We start from the raw sequence: 21,012 nt of genomic DNA, 5'->3' as shown, positions 1-21,012 counted from the left end.
AGCCAAGGAGGTGAGCGGGCTGAGTGTGCTGGGGCTCAGCAGGGCCCTCCTGGTGTGGCCCCTGGGAAGGGGAGGAAGGCCTAGGCTCCTGGGACAGTGGGACATCTGCTCCCAGGCCTGCAGCAGGGGCTGTGAGACCATGTCCTGGGCTGGCCTGGGAGCTGGGGCCAGTGGGGCAGGGGCCAGGGGAGGCCCCAGGAAGGCTGGAGGGCAGGCCAGGGCTCAGTCTGTTCCTCACAGAGGCAGATGCCCTGAAGCGGACGCTTCTCTTCAGCGGCCCCGGCCTGGGCAGGAAGGATGGCTCCACTCCGTTTCTGATGACGGGCCTGAAGGCAGATGGTCTGCGCTGTGGGCTCTGCTGCTTCCTCTTGGGCTCAGGTTCCTCAAACCACAGGGGTCCATCAAACTTCCTTTTCCCTTTGTTGCACCGGCTGAGGTGCTTTAGCACTGTCTCCTTGGCACAGGGGTCTGGGGCCGGCTGGGAAGGTGGGCACCTGTAGAGGCTCCCTGGACCCTCGGGGTTCGTTCGGACTTTGAAGCGGCTGTGGGGCCAACCTGGGTCTGGGGCGTGGCGAAGTCTGCGCTTCATGCATTCGTAGCGGAACTCGGTAAGGTGGGGTGTCAGGAGTAGCCAGAGGGGCAGCCTGAGCCGATTGTACCTCGCAGGCGGGGTGCCCACCGCCCTCCTGCCTCTTGTGTGGTCCCCACTGTGCAGAACCTTGTGGGGGGCTTGGGAGCGATCCTGGGGCTCTGGGTGTCCCGGGGCAGGTTTACAGTTGCCAGGGTCCCGGGGGCGGCGGGCGGCAGGCCTGGGCCTCAGAGGTTGGTGCTCCTGGGTGATTCTCCTGGGCCTCAAAGGCCGTGCTGCTAGGGCGGCCTTGTGTGGTGTGCCCAGGTACCTGTGCAGGCACCTGCTCAGGTAGAGTCCCATGAGAGTGGTGGAGCAAGATCAGCGTCTTTGAGTAGGGATCGGTTCCCAACGTGTGTGGTCGCAGCCAGACACGAAACAAGTGACAGTTGGGGCAGACAAAGCACGTGGGGCGTGTGGGGCGCCGTTTGCAGGGATCTGGCACCCGCCAGGCTCCTGCCCCTCGGACGCGAGGACAGCACGAGGCAGAGTGGCACGCGGGGCCCCGCCCCATGCTATCTGGAGCGCAAGGAAAGCTCAAGCCTCTCTCCTCCCCATTGGTGCTCTCAGACACAGCCCTGGGCAGAGGGGCCTCCCACTTGCATCTTCTTTTCTACCTGCCAGGGAGAAAATGAAGGAATTTCTCCAGATAGCTACTTACAGAAGAGTACTCTCTTTCAACAGTGTAAAAATGACTATATAATAAAATGAAATTCTCTTTTAAAAGAATAACAAATAACTATTTTTTTCCAGTTAATGTGATTGCTTTGTGTTTGATTTGTATGCAGTGTATATGAATGCCATTTTTTCTTACTTTGCTCTTAAGAAAATAGTGAAAGCCATCCAGAATTTATGATTTAGCACTGTTGATTTTATATGGACTCTCTTATAGTTTTGAGGTTCATGCATCCTCATATAGATAGACTTTTCTCTAAACACCAATGTCATTTCTCTCTTTTCAATTATGGGTAATTCATGTGTATAGAATAGAGTGAGTCACATTGCCATTTTGTAGTTGAAAAGCATGTAACTACAAATCACGTATTCAAAGGCTGCTGGTGAATTGATTATAACACTTAAGTTTGGAGGTCTGTTCAAGGCAATACAAAAGCAACTGTTGACAAGAACTGTTTCCTCAAAAGTACATGAGGAAGGCACCTCTTGGGTCCCAATGCTCTGGTGGTGGGGGGGGGGGGTATGGACAGAAGTTGAGCCAGACAGTGCAAGTAGTGAATCAAGAATAAAAAATTGATTCTGATTGAATCTGAGAGGAGGAAGGTAGAATGGACAGGGGGCCAATAAACTTGATGAGCACATGCCAGAGGCTTCTGTGGTTTAGAGAGGAACCCAGTATTGAGGAAGCAGAGAAGCTTTCAGCTGCTAGATGATAGAGAACAATATCCTTAATGTTCTCCACTGCCTAATTCCTTTTTAATTTTTGTGGCAGATTCCTTCTTAAGAAATGATTCCTGAGTATATGATTTTAAAGCAATGAGAATTTCCTATATAATTTTTTCTTATTAAGTTATTCCTTCAAATGGTAGAAAATAACTTTGCAAATGTAACTAAGGTGAGTCATAAAATGGTAATTGCATCAGAAGAAACAGTGTAATGCCATTTGGGATGATATTCTTACGAAGTATTTTTTTCTTTCCATTGTCTGCAGAATTTCCCATGTCCTACTTTGCAATGTAACCCAAAGGGTGTCATTCTGGTTTGTGGTTACAGACCCTTCAAAAAATCATACTCTTCCTGCTGTTGAAGTACAGTCGGCCATCAGGTAACTACCCCTAAATATGCTTGCTTTTGGTCAGTTGACTTGCTGATTTCATAGATGTGGAAGAGTTCTCATTCTGCCCCACATTTGATTTATTGATTATGTTGTCAAAGATTTCATTTTTGTTAATTTTTATTAGAGATGAGAGGTAGATCATTGGCTCTCATCCAGGAGCAATTTTGTCTCTGAAGAGACCTTTGACAATGTGTGGACACATTTTTCTTGTCGCAACTCGAAGTGGCAGGTGTGCCACCAACATCAAGTAGGCAGAAGCTAGGGATGTTGCCAAACATCTTATGATGCACAGTGAAGCACCCCACACAAAGAGTTATTTGACTTCAAAAGTCAATCATGCTATAGTTAAGAAACCCAGGTTTAACCATTAGCTAAGAATTCGTGCTATTGTCTTTATATATATATATTGTAGATGAGCACACAGTATCTTTATTTTTATGTGGTGCTGAGGATGAAATCCAGTGCCTCACACCTGCAAGGCAAGTGCTTTGCCACTGAGCTACAGCCCCAGCCCGCTATTGTCCCCTTTTGGCAAGAACCCTTTTGTGGCCCTATTCTTTAATGGTACAGGCTGTCAGGAGCCAGAATGCCTAGGTTTTTAATTTTTGGCATTGCCTGTTGATAACTATTGGAATACAGACAAGTTACTCACCCTCTTTTGGCCTTCCTCTCATCATCTGTAAAATGTAATTATGGTACCCCTCTCTCAGAGCTACTGAGGTTAAATAGGTTAAATGATTTAATACATGTAAGGAGGTTTTTAAAAATTTTTTTAGTTGTATAATGCACACAATACCCTTATTTTACTTACTTATATTTATGTGGTGCTGAGGATCGAACTCAGCACCTCACACGTGCTAGGTGAGCGCTCTACCGCTAAGCCACAACCCCAGCCCACATGTAAGGAGTTTAAGCAACAAATCATACCATTGAATTTTATTTTAAAACCTAGAAAAGTATCATCATTTCTTGAGTCTCTGAAGACTTATCTTTTTCAGTCTTTACCTTTAAAAGATAATTTAACAATAAAGATCATGACTCATGGGTGGGGTTGTGGCTCAGTGGTAGAGTGCTCACCTAGCATGTTCGAGACCCTGGATTCAATCCTCAGCACCCCATAAAAATAAATAAATAAAATAAAGATATTGTGTCCGACTAAAAAATGAATATTAAAAAAAGATCATGACTCATACAAATTAAAAATGAATACTATCAAAGGTTTTGTTATCTCCTTAATTAATGAGGGAACTAGTAAGATGTTGAAAGTATTTCACTTTTTTATTTTTTGGTATCAGGAATTAAACTTAACCACTGAGCTGTATCTCAGCCTTCTTATTTTTTATTTTGAGATAGGGTTTCGCTAAGTTGCTTGGGGCCTTGCTAAGTTGCTGAGGCTGGCTTTGAAATTGAGATCCTCCTGCCTTACCCTCCTGAGCTGCTGGGATAACAGGTGTGCATCAGTGTGCCTAGCTCATTGAAACTATTTCAAAGGGGACTTTAAGGAACCACACATATATAGGAATGAAGAATGATGAAATACATTTACAAATAGATGCATCCATCATTCTATCAGGCAGTTATGGATCATGTTCTACCAGACACAGTTTATTTGATTTTCTATGGACAAAAATCATTTGCATTATGTTAGTTTTCTAGAACTTATAGTTTTGCAAAATATCTCAAAGACAATATGATGTAGAAATTGCCCAAAAAGATAATACTAAGAAGGAAATTTGGTTAAAAAAAAAGATTGAGTGCTTGGGGTAAAGGTAGGGGAAGATGATAAATGTTCTGAACTAAATGTCTGTTTCAAAGGTCTTAGCAGGAGAAGCTATTTAGGAGATGGGGATAGTCAATAGAATGATAATTTATGTTAGGAATGAGTAACGTTTTTTGCCCATTTCAAAGGGGCAATTTTTCCTAAGAGTTGCACCCCTTTCCTCCTTGGAATCATAGCAAACATTCAAAAGTGAAACTAATTTTTTACTTTCAAGGAGTAAAGGAATGTAATTTGGTTTTATTTCAATTAATGCACACTTTGTGTGTGTCAGAACATCAAATGCTGCATGTGATTGATGTTGGGCAAAGGTATGTTCAAAAAATAAGTTGAGGAAATAAATTATTTCCACAGAAAGAAAGAACAAAACAAAGTAACCATCCCCACAAAAGTTTTACAAATTGCTGAAATGCATATTATTCTCTTTACCAAGGAAAAATTTCTAGTGAAAGAACTCATTTACTGTCTATAAAATATTAACAATTAAAATAATGAGTATTTAATCAAATGCCAAAGATTTTTGTGAATAAATGTCTATTTTTCTTGCTGAAGCAAAAGCACTGAGGATCTATAGCAACAGGAAATGTTTGAATCTGTTCTAATAAGGGTCTTTGAACTAAATTATTTTTGCCACTAATAATACAATTAAGGGGTGGGGTTGTGGCTCAGTGATAGAGCGCTTTGCCTAGCATGTATGAGGCAATGGGTTCGATTCCCAGCACCACATATAAATAAAATAAAGATATTGTGTCCACCAAAAACTAAAAAGTGAATATTAAAAAAGAATACAATTAAAACCCACCCCTTGGGGAGTAATAACTAGCAATATCAAATTTCATGGTAAAAGAGATTTTGTTCAAGTCTTGTGATCTGGGAGGGCTTCAGGGAAAATGACAGCACTGTAGTTAAACTAGGCTTCAGTTGATGTGAGGAGGAAGATTGTTTGGGGTAAAGGTAGGGAAAGATGATAAATGTTCTCAACTAAATGTCTGTTTCAAAGGCCTTAGCAAGAGAAGCTATTTAGGATGTAGGGATGGTCAATAAAATGAGAATTTATGTTAGGAATGAGTAGGGTATGCCAGACTGGAATAAAAATAAAAGAAATAGTGCTAAGAAGGAAGAATAGAGTGGGGGAGGGGAAAGGAGATGGTACCTAGAGAGTAGCAATTTCAGGGCCGAAGAATCTATGTGGCTGGGCAAAATAGTTCTACCTCATATTTACATAACATTTTCTGGTTCATAAGTCATGTCTTATGCATCTGTGGCATTTAATTTTAATGCCAATAATTTTTGAACACAGGCTCATTTTCCTTGTTTTAGAAATGAAGAAACTGGGGATCAAAGAGATTTATTGATTTGCTAAAGCTTTTTAGTGTTTTGGTCAGCTTTTTCATTGCTCTGACAAAAAGGCCTGACAAGAACAATTTTAGAGGAGAAAAAGTTTATTTGGAGGCTCAAGGTTTCAGAGGTCTCAGCCCATAGATAGCTGGCTCCATTCCTCAGGGCTGGAGATGAGGTGGGACATCACAGGGGAAGAGTATGGCAGAGGGAAGCAGCTCACATGATGATCAGGAAGCAGAGAGAGAGACTCCACTTGCCAGATATAAAATATATACTCCAAAGGCACGTCCCCAGTGCCCACCTTCTCCAGCACACCCTACCTGCCTTCAGTTACCACTTGGTTAATCCCTATCAGGGGATTAATTCACTGATTGGGTGAATTAATCAATCAACTGGTCAGCTCTCATGATCCAATCATTTCACCTATGAATATTCTTGCATAGTCTCACACATGAGCTTTTGGGGGATACCTAATATCTAACTCATAACACTATGCTAGAAAGTTTAAAAAGAATGAAGACTTGACCTAGGCATATTCTTCCATACCTACAGTGGTTTTAAATCTATACTCTTTATACCTGTAGAATGATGCAAGGAAAGGGGCAGCCATTCTAAGATGTATGCTGTTGCTCTTTTGTGAGGATCTGGCCAAATTCAACTCTGGTCCTAGTTGAAAGATATCCATGGTGACTGATGCCAATTGGGGACTCCTGTAGTGGAGGAGATTTAATCTGTGTATGAGCCAGAACTTTTATTCAGCCTGAGAGGTGATAGAATACATTTCCAGCCTGGAGTGCAGCAAAGGGTTGACCAACCAGGTAGGTAGAATCAGTGTGCAGAAAAACTTTTCATTATTCTCTGAGTTATATGTTAGTAGTGGAGTTCATTATTTTGTGGAAAGGTTTGTGGTCCCAAATTATCAATATTTAATTATGAAAAGGAAACCATTTCGTGGTTTGATAAAAACATTTAAATTATCCCTTGCTATAGATTACCTGATTGCCTCAATATAGGGTGTGTGTGTGTGTGTGTGTGTGTGTGTGTGTGTGTTGTTGGGGATTGAACTTAGGGCTTCACACATACTAAGTGGTATTCAACCACTGATCAACACCCCAGATCTCATTATAGATTTTTTTCTTCTTAATTTGCTAAAGAAGGCTTTCTCTGATGGGCTAGTGCTGGTCTGTGGCATTTCTCAAGTCATTACTTACTATCAGGCTCTAGACCTAGGCTGTCCAGTATTGGAACTGCCAGCCAGGTATACCTATCAAACACTTGAACTATAGCTAGTCCAAAATGAGATGCTTGCTAAGTGTAAAATACCAAATTTCTAAGGCAGTATAGAACAAAATATAAAACAATTCAATATTGATTATATTGAATTGTATTTTTGAAATTATATTTTCTTGGATATGTTAGACAAAAATACATTATTAAAATTAAATTTACCTGTTTCTTTTTACTTTTTTGGTGAAGCTACTAGGAAACTTTAAGTCACATAGGTTCATATTATTTTTCTTTTTTTTTTTAAAGAGAGAGTGAGAGAGGAGAGAGAGAGAGAGAGAGAGAGAGAGAGAATTTCTTAATATTTATTTTTTAGTTCTCGGCGGACACAACATCCTTGTTGGTATGTGGTGCTGAGGCTCGAACCCGGGCCGCACGCATGCCAGGCGAGCGCGCTACCGCTTGAGCCACATCCCCAGCCCCTCATATTATTTTTCTATTTTCCAGGCTGCTCTAAAGGTAGATGAAGTCTATTTGTATAGTGTGAATTCAGTAAAGACCATAACATATCTCCAAGGAATTGTTTCACCTAGTTTGTAATTCCAATTAGAAATTCACTTATTTGTTTTCATTTAAATAAGTCTTTGCTACCAACGCCTTTCTAACTATTGTTACCACCAAAAATACAGGGAAATAAAGGGAAAAGTAACACATTTACCTTTAGATTTTTCTAGGTTTTTGGTTTCCTGAACCACCATTGCCTTTAGTCATATGGAACCACTTGCAGTTTACTGAAGTACTTTACCATGATTCTATTACTGTGTTTACTGCATACTTTGGTCTAAAGAATTCCTGCTTGTCCCTCAAAGCACAGCTCATTTACTATAACATACTTGGTCCTCTCCTGTGCTCCCACTGTGCCCATATTTGCCTCTTTCACAGAACATTTAGCACTGCACTATTGGTGTGGATATACTAATTTGCTACCCTTCAAGAGTGTAAGCTCCTGAGCATTTTTATTTCATATTGTATCTCCAGCACCTAACACAGTTATATAATACTTAGTAAGTTTTTGGCAAATGTTTGTTGAGTTAATGGAAAGAAATCAAGTTGATGAATCTGAAGACACTCTTGGTTCGTGTTTTTTCTGTTCCTGGTTTTCTTTTCTTCCCATTCTTCTCACTCACCTTTTACATACAGTTTTACCTCATGGGATTGTTGGTATTTATGTAAGCACCTTAAGTAGAGTTCTGTTATTGTAATCTAGAAGCTATTTCTCAGGAAATAAAACATGGTGGGCAGATTGATTTAAAGCTCAGGACTTTTAGTTACTTCTAGGAGATTCACAATAATGCAGGTCAGCAGTGTAATAGATGGGCATCTCTGGCAACCAGCACTACAAATTACTAAATGAAACCTCAACACGATTGTCCTTAGCAAAATTTCTAGTCAACCTGAAGTCTCCTGCTAGGAGAATGCTTTGTTTATAGAGATATTTATAATCGTGGAGAGACAGTACTATACTTTGTTTCTAGTGCTTTTTATTGTCTTATTTTTCGCTTGTTTTTGATTATGATTGAATTTTAGAATGAATAGGAACCGGATCAACAATGTCTTCTTTTTGAATGACCAGACTCTGGAATTTTTAAAAATTCCTTCTACTATTGCACCACCCATGGACCCACCTGTTCCCATCTGGATTATTATTTTTGGTGTGATATTTTGTATCGTCATAGTTGCAATTACGCTACTGGTTTTATCAGGGATCCAGCAACGAAGAAGGTAAGCTATTTAATGGGAATGAGTTAAGAAGTATTTGCTTATTTTCTCTTGACTTAGAAAAATAAGATTTTCCTCTGGCTGAAGGTAATACCTTAAAGTTGAAAAAATGGTGATTTTTAAAATATCACTTATTCTTTCATCTTTTTGGTTAAGAGTTCAGTGTCCTTTGCTTAATGAAGCTCCTTCCATTACTTACTTTCTTTCTATTCTATACCATATGAGTATTTCTTATCTGTGTTGTGATTTTCTAAGCTGGATACATGGAATGAATCAGAGTTCAAGTAGATGGAGTTAATCTTTGGTAGTCATCCACATCCAGATACCAATAGTTCCACAATTCTTTGAACGTCTCCCTACCATGGCTTGCCTCTTCTGGGCCCAGGGCCTCCAGGCCACCCTCTATGATATATAGAACTATGTTTCTCATGGTCTTTGAATCAACTCCCTATGTCAGAATCACCCAGAACACTTGTTTGAAATGTAGGTTCCTTGGCCCTATCTCAGACTCACTAAATTAGAATTTCTGAAAGGGATTCATTTCAATGAATATATATAAGTTTTTCTAATTAGTTTTGTTTGAGAGCTTTCAATTTAACAACCTATATACAGGGTCCTACTTCTTGAGTTCATTCTGGATTCTGGAGCACTCACAAACCTTGATGTCTAAATTACTGATATTGCTTCAAGAGGGAATTTCATTCCAGCAGGAGAGGTACTGAGGCAGTAGGAAGGAAAGTAGGCAGGATTTCCCAGCATGATGAAAGGAGAAAATGATTTTGTAAGTACCTCTAATCTAGGGGGAAAGATGGGAGATTCCTCGATTCTTCACTGAACACTTTAATGCTTCTAAACCTTCCTTTCTGATACTAAGGAAGAGGAATTCTAGTAAGTGGGGATCACAGGAACATGACTTCCAAAAAGAGACATGAGGGATATGTTTGGACAAATGTTTCGTCTAGATGCTTCTCCAAATGTTTTCTACTTTCCATATGTTTTATCCTGGCTACTAACAGAGAGTAGGCATTTTCAATCTTACATATTATAATTTTTCACAAACAATAAGTTAAATGTTATGGAATAAATGTGGCATATGTCTATACCTCAAATTAAATGCAAATATTAGAATCAAGTTGCACTTGCTTGCTTTTCTTAATGATTTTGACATGATATGTAATGCAAAAAGGCTTGTTACAAGGTATTTATTTGGTTTTTGTTTTTAGAATACTAAGTAACATTTTTTTTGAAATGTTACTTAGTAACATTTCAAATAATGTTTCAAATAATGTTTGAAAACTATGTTTAACATTTTTTTTAATTTTGCATTAATTATGAAATGCTATGGTTGGAAACCTAAGTGAATTTGCTTCATCTCCTTGGTTCCCAATTTTCTCACTAGCACCTCCTATAAGGTAGGAGTTAGAAGAATGGATTCTGGAGTTAGACTGCTTAGATTTAAAGTATTTATCTCTCAGATTCTGCCCTTGTATATAACCCATTAACTGCACAATACCAGGAAACACAAACAATGAGTCAGGGAAACTGAATTTGGGAGAATGTGGTTTGTGTTGCCAGAGCCAATCTGTTAAATTTATCTTTACTCTCTGTCCATAGATAACTTTTGTAGAGCAACAGCAAAGTGTACTGGAAATAATTAACTTGATAGGATAAAAGAATTAATACAGCAGAGTACTTAGAGTGGTATCTGGCACACAGTGGGTACTCAATAAATGTTAGCTATTACTATTATTTTATCATCTTGTCATTTTCTAGTCTTTCAGCTAGTTTGTGATGGGATCAGTTATCTTCTTCTGAGCAGATTCTACAGTAATATGATAATTGGGTATGTAGCATCATAATTTGTTGCCTGGGAGAAGTGAGGCTGTTGTTACAATCTTGCCTTCATAAATTCATTTCATGTTCAAACTAGGAAAACAGATGGACAATCTCTTGTGTAAATCTGGAGAGCATCAATAATTAGCAACTATAGTCAGGGAAATTATGACAACCTCCTGGAGATAAATTGTTTGTTGTGTTTTAGGTTTGACACAATCTGTGGTAGGTTTCCCTGGGTAAAATATTGCTTAAGAGATGAGGAGAGGGTACAATTTGAAGTGGAGATAGCCCTGATAGTTGTGATTAAAAACCCATTGTAGGGCTGGGGATGTGACTTAGTGGTTAAGTCACCCTGGGATCAATCCTTGGTACCCCCCAATTTTTTTTTCTTTAATCATGGAACCCAGTGCCCCACGCATGCCAGGCAAGCGCGCTACCGCTTGAGCCACATCCCCAGCCCCAAGCCCTTAGTCTTTGAGGAAGACATCTAAAGAAATGTTTAACAATCCAATCTATACATTAGAAAATAATGAACATAGTTTGTATGGTCCAAATCTTAAACTTAGAAGACCTGGAGGGACCACAGGGTTATCTAAGTCACTGTTCTTCTTCTATGGAGAAGTGTACCAGAGTCATCTAAGATGTATACATATTTAAACTTATCATTGAGGAAATGTCTCAAGCAAAGCTATAACAATTCTGTTGGTTTCATCAGTAACAGTATTATATTGATTATTCAGAACAACTGGGTAGAAAGTTTGGACTGCAGTCCAAACCAGGTAAACTCAAATACCATCTGTGTCGTTTACATGTATGATCTTGATCAAGTTGCCTAATTTTTGTAAGTCTCGGTTTTTTCATCTGTAATATGGATATAATATCTCACAGGGCTTTCATGAGGATTGAACTATATAAATGTGTATAAAGTACCCAGGATATAGTATCAAGTATTAAATAATTAAATAGTTAAATAAGTATTTATTTAAATTATTATTATTATTCAGGATCAGCTTAACCCAGTGCTGTGATTAAGGGGCTCTAGGAAAGGATTCTTTTCCCACCTAGATATTGCCATCATACTATAGAAAATTTTCCAGTTCACTGAAACAGTGCCTAGAATTTTATTAGTTAGCAAACAAGCATTTTACTAAAGTATAGTTGAGAAATAAAATTGTATATATTTATGGTATACAGGATAATGTTTTGATGTATTATGAAATAGTTAAATCAAGCTAATTAATGTATCCATTACCTACATACTTATCATGTTTTGTGATGAGAACTTTTAATATCTACTGTCTTGGCAATTTTGTCAAGTATAAAATAGATTATTGTTAACTATAGTCACCATGCTATACAATAGATCTCCCAGACTTATTCATTTTATCTATCTGAAACTTTATACCCTTTGACCAACATCGCCCCATCCCCCCATCCCTAACCCTCCAGCCCCTGGCAACTATCATTCTACTCTCTGCATCTATAAGTTGTACTTTCTTTAGATTCTCATGTATGTGAGATTATGTGGCATTTATCTTTCTGTGCCTGGCTTATTTCATTTAGTATAACTTCCTCTAAGTTCATACACATTGCAAAGGACATGGCTTTCTTTTGTACAGGCTGAATAGTATTCCATTGTGTGTGTGTATGTGTGTGTGTGTGTGTGTCACATTGTCTTCATCCATTCACCCACTGATTGCATATTTTGGCTATTGTGAATAATGCTGCAATGAACATGGGAGTGTGGACATTCCTTCAGCATACTGATTTCATTTCCTCAGAATATATACCAGAAGTGGAATTGCTGGATCATATGGTAGTTCTATTTTTAATTTTTTCAGGAAGACCTATACTTTTTTTCATAATGACTGTACTAATTTACATTCCTACCAACAATGTACAGTGATCCCTTTTTTCCATATCTTGGCCAACACTTGCTATCTTTCCTCTTTTTGGTAAATAGCCACCATAGTATGTGAAATGATATCTCATTGTCATTTTATATTTGCATTACTCTGATGATTAGTGATGTCAAACATTTGGGGGGGGGGGCTACTAGGATTGAACCCAGAGGCACTTTACCACTGAATACTTCCCCAGACCTTTTTATTTTTTTATTTTGAGACAGGGTCTCACTAAGTTGCTTAGGAGCTCACTAAATTGCTGAGGCTGGCCTTGAACTTGTAATCCTCCTGCCTCAGCCTCTGTAGTCACTGGGATTGCAAGCGTGTGCCACCACACCTGGCTGAGCACTTTTTTCATATAACTGTTGGCCTTTGTATGTCTTCTTTTGGAAATTATCTATTCAGTTTCTTTATCCATTTTAAATTAAGTTATTTGTTTTCTTGCTGTTGAGTTCCTTATATATTTTGGATATTAGCCCTCTAAGAGATATATTGTTTACAGATCTTTTCTTCAAGTCCACAGGTTGTTTCTTCACTCTGTTGATTGCTTCCTTTGCTGTGCAGAAGGTTTGTAGTTTGACATAATCTCATTTGTCTATTTGTCTATTTTTTGCTTTTATTACCTGTACTTTTGGGGTCATATTAAAAAATTCATTGCCCAGACAATTGTCATAGAGATTTCTCCTTAAGTTTTCTTCTAATAGTTTTACAATAGTTTTCTTTCTAATAGTTTCTAATACTTTTACATTTAAGACTTTAACTAATTTTGAGATGGTTTTTGTATTTGGTGTGCAATTATAGCCCAATTTAATTGTTTTGCATTTGGATAGCCAATTTTCCCAACACTGTTTATTCAAGACCCTGTTCTTTCCCCATTGTGTGTCCTTAACACCTTTGTTGAACATCAGTTGACCATAAATGTGTGGTTTTATTTTTGTGCTTGCTAGTCTGTTCCATCGGTCTGTGTGTCTGTTTTGATGCCAATACCACAAAAAATAAATACATGTCTAAAAATGCAAATGATCCATGAGGTATACTGGTCATTAGAGTAGTGATGAACTGGTTAACAAGCTCTCTCAGGAATCTATGTTTATTTGTAGCATTTTCCAATTTCCTATCAAGGCCAAAACATTGTGAATATTTAGCAGGCAGCCCTTGCTGTCCTATACTTGCCAGCTCCAGCACACCATTACAATTGTCACCTCTTTTGAAACAATTTGAGGAGGTTGCTTCTCTAGTAACATCTAATTGAAAATAGAAGTTTGTAAGAAAAGATTTTTTTCTTTTTACTCTTGGACAACAATTAAGGAGCTATATAGGTGGGAAGGCAGCAAGTATCAATGGTATATACTTTGCAATAGTGTCAATGCTAGGTCTGTGTCTTGCTTTAGCCCAGAAGTAGACATCTTAGTTGTCTGGTCAGCTTTATAAGGACAGTGATGGTGATGGTGGTGATGATGATGAAGGTGACTGAGATGATGGTGAAAGAGTTGATGGTGTGATGTATGTTTTAATAAGAAGAGAATTTGACCAAGACTCTTGGTTTTGGGTTCCAGTCTCAGGCACTGGCATTTATTAGCTGAGTGACATTGAGCAGATCACTAATTGAAAATGTTAATAATATTTTCTCAGATTGTTAAGTAATGTTGAGAGGACAAAATCAGAGAAGACCCATAAATTCTTTATATATTGGAAAGTGCTATATCAATGTAAGTTACCATAAAAAACAGTTATATGAAGTGATAATTTAACTTGCCCCTTTATGGAATGTCACAGAATCATAAACACAGCACACTTTTAGACTTACATGTACATAGGGGAGTTGATTTACAAATCCAGTATATAAATAGACTATTATAATGTTAATAATGTTACACCTTAGCTGGACTTAATGTTACAACTGGGTCTTAGAAAGAGACCTTGCCAATTACCTAAATTCAGCCCTCCAGAAATCCAAGCCCAGAGAGGTAAAAATATATTTTTTTTTAATTTTTTTTTTTTTGGGGGTAGAGTTCTTGCCTCACATGCACAAGGCCCTGGGTTCAAACCCCAGCACCACCAAAAATTTTATTTTTTTATTGACCATCCATTCTGTGATATGAGCTATAGTTTATATCATGAAAGAAACAAACATTGATAACATGGATGGTTCTTGCCTACAGGGAGATTATAATCTTGCAGTTGGTATCAAAGCCAGGTCAAGGACTTAGGACACAGAACCCTAGCTAATGCTCACAGCTGAACAAAGTCATTAGTAAATTTGTTTGGTTTGTTTCTAGTTTTACTTCTTTCATGTAAGATCAGCAGTAAATAGAAGTGCATGTGGATTTCCACAAATCTTACTTTTCACTCTGGGAGATGGGGCTCATTCAACACTTTCATATAGGGGAACTTCACATTCTTATGAAGTTATAATTAAATGAATAAATCATATTTTAAAAGAAGTATAAATAAAATGAGAAATGTCAGAGCTAATTGTTTTCCTTTGCTGTGTTTAAATATACACAACTAATAGGAAACCAATGTAAGTGTGTTTTTAGGGGACTTGGGAAAACTAAAATAGAATTCTATATCAGCTCTTTTCGGTATTCTTGTTCCATATTGAAAGACAAGTTGCTGTACATATTTGAAATTCAGTTTCTCCATCAGGAAAACAGGGATAATAAAAAAAATCTTCATAATGTTGCTGTGAGATTTAAATGAACGGATATATACAAAGCAGTTACCTAGTCTGATTTCTGCCACATAATAGATACTTATTATTATCGTTATTATTGCTATTGCATGGCAAATGTAAAAGAACTTGCCTACAATCACATAGTTAGAATATTGTGGTACCAGGATTTAAAACCATGTAGGCTTGATTCCCAAAGCCTGTCAATCTTATTGGGCTGCAATACCCACTCAAATCATTCTAGTAATACTGATATTTCCTCCAAGCCTGATTATGAGGACAATCCCAATTCCCCAATAATTCTGTCCTGTATGAAAATTTTCAGACATATTTGTCTGTCCTGTATTGCTTTTCTGGTTATTCTTGAACCTCAGCTCTTCAGCCATGTTTTATTTAAAGTGATACAGAAATACTTTTTCTGCTTTTAGTCATCACTACTTTATTTCAGAACAGAGCAAACCCTGTTCTTCAACCCCCTGCACCCCCACCGGAGCCCTAAGGGCTACCTGAGACTTCTTTTGTCTCCTCCTTCGATTCTTTTCTTTCTGGATTTATCAGAGACATCCACTCTCAAGGCTGCTAAGAGGTAGTTTAGTAATGGTTTTTTTCATTCTCTTCTTGAACCACCTGACATTGCAGGAACAGTGAAAGTCATTAACACTCAATTTTATTTTGCAGGAAAAAGAACTCACATTTTTTTAGCAGAATATCAAATCAGAATGATCCAGAAAGACAGTTAAGTTTTATTATTCTCAGTATCACTGCACAGGCAGTGAATCAGTTTATTACAGTGCTCACTATGAAATGTGACAAAGTGCTATATTACTGTTAGATAACCTTTGAGCTGCTTATCATGTCTACCAGCTAGCAAGTTACTGACATTGCAGTTTGTGAAGCCCTGCAATGCCAAGACTCTGAACAACGGGATCTAAGGTCGCAAAAACCAATAAGTACCTAATTTGTCACTGACACAGCTCAATTGGACAAATTTCCTCAGCAATTTCTCTCAGAAGCTTTTTGTTGGGAAATTATCCTTTTTCTAAGAAAAGAGAAATGTCTCTTCATTTCTTTGCTTCTTCCTTTTCTTTCTTTCCTATTCACTGTGATGCCTGATGGATTATTTTTCCTTCCTGGCTGAGGAGGAGGAGGCAATATTCCTTACTTTGACCTGCACATGTTCAGCTCTCTGCCATTTGTCTTCTAATTCTACAAAAACATCTTTTATTTTTAAAATTTGCAAATAGACACTGGCCATTCATTATTTCTAAGACTACCATTGCATTGCCACTTACTTTAGAATGCTACATCCACTAAGATTTTTGATATACAGATTTCAGAACAGAAAATTCAGGATAAAATTTGACTATTTAAAATCCATTGTTATAGAAAATTATCATTCACTCCAACCGCAATGAGGAGAGATTTGGAGACACTTTCTGTGAACTAGGCATTTTTCATTACAATTTATAAATGTACATTTCTTACTAGCATTTAATTCCTCTAAAAAATCACTCTTCTCTTTTATAAAGCATTAAAAATGAGGAGAAGGAGGATGAGTGAATTTGAAGTCTTTTTCCTTTCATCAAGTTCTTTCCTTTAGGAGACTTGTGTCTCATCCACAGGTAGGCGTTCAAAACATAGTTAAGCAATGTTGGATACTATAAGTGGAAGCGATGTGACTGATGACTATAGAATGTCAATTGCTTTCGCTTTCTGGGGGGATCTGGAAAGGGCTAATACTCCTGTCCACAGGAGGAGGGGCTAAATGTTCTAGTTTTTCAGTGGGTGATTTAACTTGGCTGAAGGACCCTCTCATCATACTGAAATCTAGTGTACCCTAACCTGTGGTGATCATCGATTGCTAGTGTTTAGAATGGCTAGTGAATCTTCATCTGGAATATGAGAAAACACAGCAGCCTATTTATTCCTAGGTTTCTGGGACTGCAACCTCATCTTCTAACCAGCATTGACCCAAAGGTTTTACAAATTAATGTTTAATATCCAATGATTCCAATTTAGTGATTGTCTATAGTGTCACTTGTAGCATTTGATGGTGGAATACATAATGGCTAAATACTTTCAAATGATGACATTGGAATGCTACTTTCCTTTATGAACTTCAACTATTTGAAATAATTTAGCAAATCATCAGTGAATTCTGGTAAAACCCACACTAATTCCTAATCTAATGTAGGAAAATGCATATTTTCTGCCACCCATTAAAAATATGAGACAAAAAATTTCATATGCCCTTCCTTCCTCTGTTTTTTTTTCCCTTCCCTTCCTCTCTCCCTTCCTCCTTTTTTTACTTATTTGTCGATGTGTGTATGTGTGTGTGGTGGATCCCATTCAAGATCTACGTTGGACTAATGTTTGAGTAACTTTGCCTGAAGCATTAGTCCATGCATCATCCATCCATTCATTTGTCTGACCACCCATCTATCATCTATCCATCCATCCACTAATTTGTTATAGCCAACCAGCTATTGATCTACATCCATTGATCCATTATTCACTGAGTTGAGTTCCTATGCTGGGTTGAGTCCAGGTCAATTGTTTTAAATTTGGATTTTTCTGATGAGTTCCTCATTATGAAATTCAGGTCAAAAATTGAGAATGGAGTTGGGTATGGTGGTGCATGCTTCTAATGATACTAGTGACTTGGGAGACTCAGGCAGGTGGATCACAAGTTTGAGATCAGATTCACCAATTTAGTGAGGCACTAAGCAATATAGTGAATCATGTCTCAAAACAACAACAAAAATAAAATAAACAAAAAATTGAAAACAAAAAGGACTGAGGATGTAGCTCAGTGGTAAAGTGCCCCTGGTTTCAAGTCCCAGGACCAAAAAAAAGAAAAAAAATTGAGAATGGGTGGTGCATGAATACAAAAAAAAAAAAAACATGTATCTGGAATCATTTTTATCATATCTGAAGGCACTTGTCAGTTTGTCTAATTGTTGGTGGAGTTCATCAGATTTCCTCTTTGGCAAAATAGAAGTGTCTTTTTTGTAACTAATACATTATTTGTGGAGCGGATATTTTGAGACCATGTGAATATCCTGTTCCCCAATAATCTCTTACTAGTATCTATTGATGAGCTCCATTGGAATCAATTATTACTGCAGTTATGGTTTTCTATTCCTATTACCCTTTCTATATTATTTGGCATTCTTCTGTAAAGAAGAGCTTTCTCAGCACTTTAATGATTCCCCCCAAGCCCCAGGGAATGGAGTGGGGACCCTGCCAGCCAAAACATTCCCCGCTTCCTAGCCCCCATCTCTTCTAGCCTCTCCCCTTCCCTGGTGGAGGGAGGGAGCATGAAGCTCTCACCCTTCATGCCCCCTTGCTTGCATCTGTATATAGTGTGAGCCGCAAGTAGCCCTTCTCCTTCCCTTGCCCTTCCTCAATGTAGTGGCCTTAGATATCCCGTTTGTTAATAAAGACAATTCAACCAGCTCCCACCAAAGAGAGAGAGAGAGAGAGAGAGAGAGAGAGAGAGAGAGAGAGAGAGAGAAACTTTCTCTTTTCTCTACTATTTTCTTTTTGGTGGTAATTAAACCAGGGCCTAGCACATGCTAGGCAAGTACTCTACCACTGAGCTATACTCGCAGTCCTGCTTTTAAATTTTATTTCGAGACAGTGTCTCACTAAATTGCCCAAGTTGGCATTGCACTTGGGATCCTCCTGCTTCAGCCTTCCGAGTTGCTGGGATTACAGGCTTAAACTCCTCCATTGTATTCTTTAAAGCAAATAAGAGCCAGGTGCAGTGGTGCATGCCTGTAATCCCAGCGACTCGGGAGGGTGAGGCAGGAGAATCACAAGTTCAAAGGCAGCCTCAGCAATTTAGCGAGGCCCTGAGCAACTCAGTGAGATCCTGTCTCTAATAAAATACAAAAAATGGGGCTGGGAATGTGGCTCAGTGGCTAACTGCCCCTGGGTTCAGTTCCTAGTACAAAAAAAAAAAAAAAAGCAAATTAAAATGCTTTCTCAAGTATGACTAACAGGAACTTCCATCTGAGTCATCATCAGTTTATCTTCACTACCTCTTCACCTGTCAGAGACTCATCAAGGTGCCACAGTAGTGGGAGTCCACTCTGATCACCATAGGAATGTACAACATTCTAGATGAAGGATCATTTCAGATCTGCCTCTTTGGAGGTCCACAGATTCTTGGTACAAGACAACCTTTGGCAAGTCTGAGAATCTCATGCCTAACATCATGCCTCCAGGGTGCCACCACAGAGTAGTGTCCCAAAATCCAACCTGTGATGAGCCCTCAGGGAAACCCCTCTCCCTCTGGTTGCCTATAGGCACCAACCTCTCATCTTTCCCTTGCCCCATAATATCAAACATAATTGGCTCAGTTTGTTAGTCTTTCATAAGAGACAGGAAAAACTTTTGATTTTGAGGCCGTAGCTTTCCATACTCCAAGGAAACATGAAGGATCTGGTTACCACTTAGGTTGGGGTAGCAGGGTCTACAAAGACTCAGAGTATGAGAAACTAAAAAGTTTATCCTGTCATGTAGAAGTTTTTGGAATGATTTGTACTTTTAGCTGTGAGTTATAATGTAATTAGGAGAATGTTCTGGGTCCAAAAATCCTGACTTACAAATTAAGACAGCTACTTTGTAATTAGTAGAGACAACCAATGATATCTGCAATTTACAACAATTACGTTCTACAAAATAATGTGAACTTTATTTCCAATATGGCATTTCAATTTGATTTTCTGTCAACATTTGCGAACCATTAATTTGTCAAATCCTATGAGAACAGTTTATTGATTTTTTTAATTCAGTTTTTACTAAGTTCTCCTAGAGGTCAATTTTTCAACTTGCCAATGTACCATACATTTTCCTCACATTTCTTCATGCAGTTTTTGTGAATATACATGTATATATGTATAATGCATGCACTATATTTATTCATATATATATTCATTTATATAGGTATTTGTATACATTTATTTTAGTTTTCTAAATAAGACTACTTCTTCCTATAAATATGTATATATTATCCATACAAAGTCTTTTCTACATAGTATCTTTTCACCTCACCAGCTCTTTATGGTCTTCAAAATTATTTGAAAATATATAATATTGATCATTTCATCCTTTAAAGGCTCCTGTGCCCCATTCTCTCCTCCATATTTGTACCAAAGACCATACTCAGCCATATTTTCTCCTTCTAGATCCCACTGATTCTTTTTATATGCTTTTAGGAAGAACAAAGGACCATCTGAAGTGGATGATGCAGAAGAGAAATGCGAAAACACCATCACAATTGAAAATGGCATCCCCTGCGATCCCCTGGACTTGAAGGGAGGGCACATTAATGATGTTTTTGTGACAGAGGATGAACGGCTCACCCCTCTCTGAAGGGTTGCTGTTCTGCTTCCTCAAGAAACTTAACACTTGTTTCTTTGTGACTGCTAAGCATCTTAAAATATCAAGGGCAGATTATATATTTTTATTTTGCCATTCTTCTTTTGTAAGAAATTTTGAATGTATTTGAAAGTGATAGGCAATCAATTTTACCCATGAAGACTACTAAAATCATAGGTGGCAACTACTCAAAATATTTTTCTGACAATACAGTGTGTAGGTGTAGTCATTTGGTATTGTAGTTATTGATTTAAGCATTTCTAGAAGTAAAGTCAGAAATACATATATGTATGTGTATATATATACATATGTATGTGTGTGTGTGTGTGTGTGTGTGTATATATATATATATATATATATATATATATATATATATTTCACACTTCAAAGACCTGAGGAAAATTAATTTTACAGTGGATAATACCTGTAACATGGTATATCAATCACTGAAAATGGATCCTTTTTTAATATTGTTTATATCACTCTGTATATGACTAAGCAAAAGTAAAAAGCAATTATTATAAACAGAATGGATAAAAATGGGAATATTGATTCACAGGATGGAAATTTTCCTGTTATACCAACATGATATATTGCTTATCTAGTTTCTGAATATCTGTTTCTAATAGAAGAGTTTTATTTGTTGACTATTTCTACAATATGTAAAAA

The 21,012-nt window shown here is 37.9% G+C and overlaps 1 protein-coding gene across 1 annotated transcript in view; it reads left to right on the top strand.

Annotated features, from left to right (window-relative positions):
• CLTRN (collectrin, amino acid transport regulator) overlaps window positions 1–20,337 on the top strand; it is a gene marked incomplete at both ends in the record, with an annotated part of 39,041 nt that extends 18,704 nt beyond the window's left edge. The window contains 3 exons of the mRNA XM_081276568.1: window positions 2,295–2,408; window positions 8,350–8,544; window positions 20,181–20,337. Of these exons, the coding sequence (XP_081132694.1) occupies window positions 2,295–2,408; window positions 8,350–8,544; window positions 20,181–20,337 (466 nt within the window). The remainder of the gene's footprint in view (window positions 1–2,294; window positions 2,409–8,349; window positions 8,545–20,180) is intronic.
• Window positions 20,338–21,012: the final 675 nt, after the last annotated feature.

The sequence above is a fragment of the Spermophilus citellus genome (assembly GCF_964194105.1).
Source record: "Spermophilus citellus genome assembly, chromosome: X".
NCBI lineage: Eukaryota > Metazoa > Chordata > Mammalia > Rodentia > Sciuridae > Spermophilus > Spermophilus citellus.
This window is presented reverse-complemented; position numbering and strand designations above follow the sequence as displayed.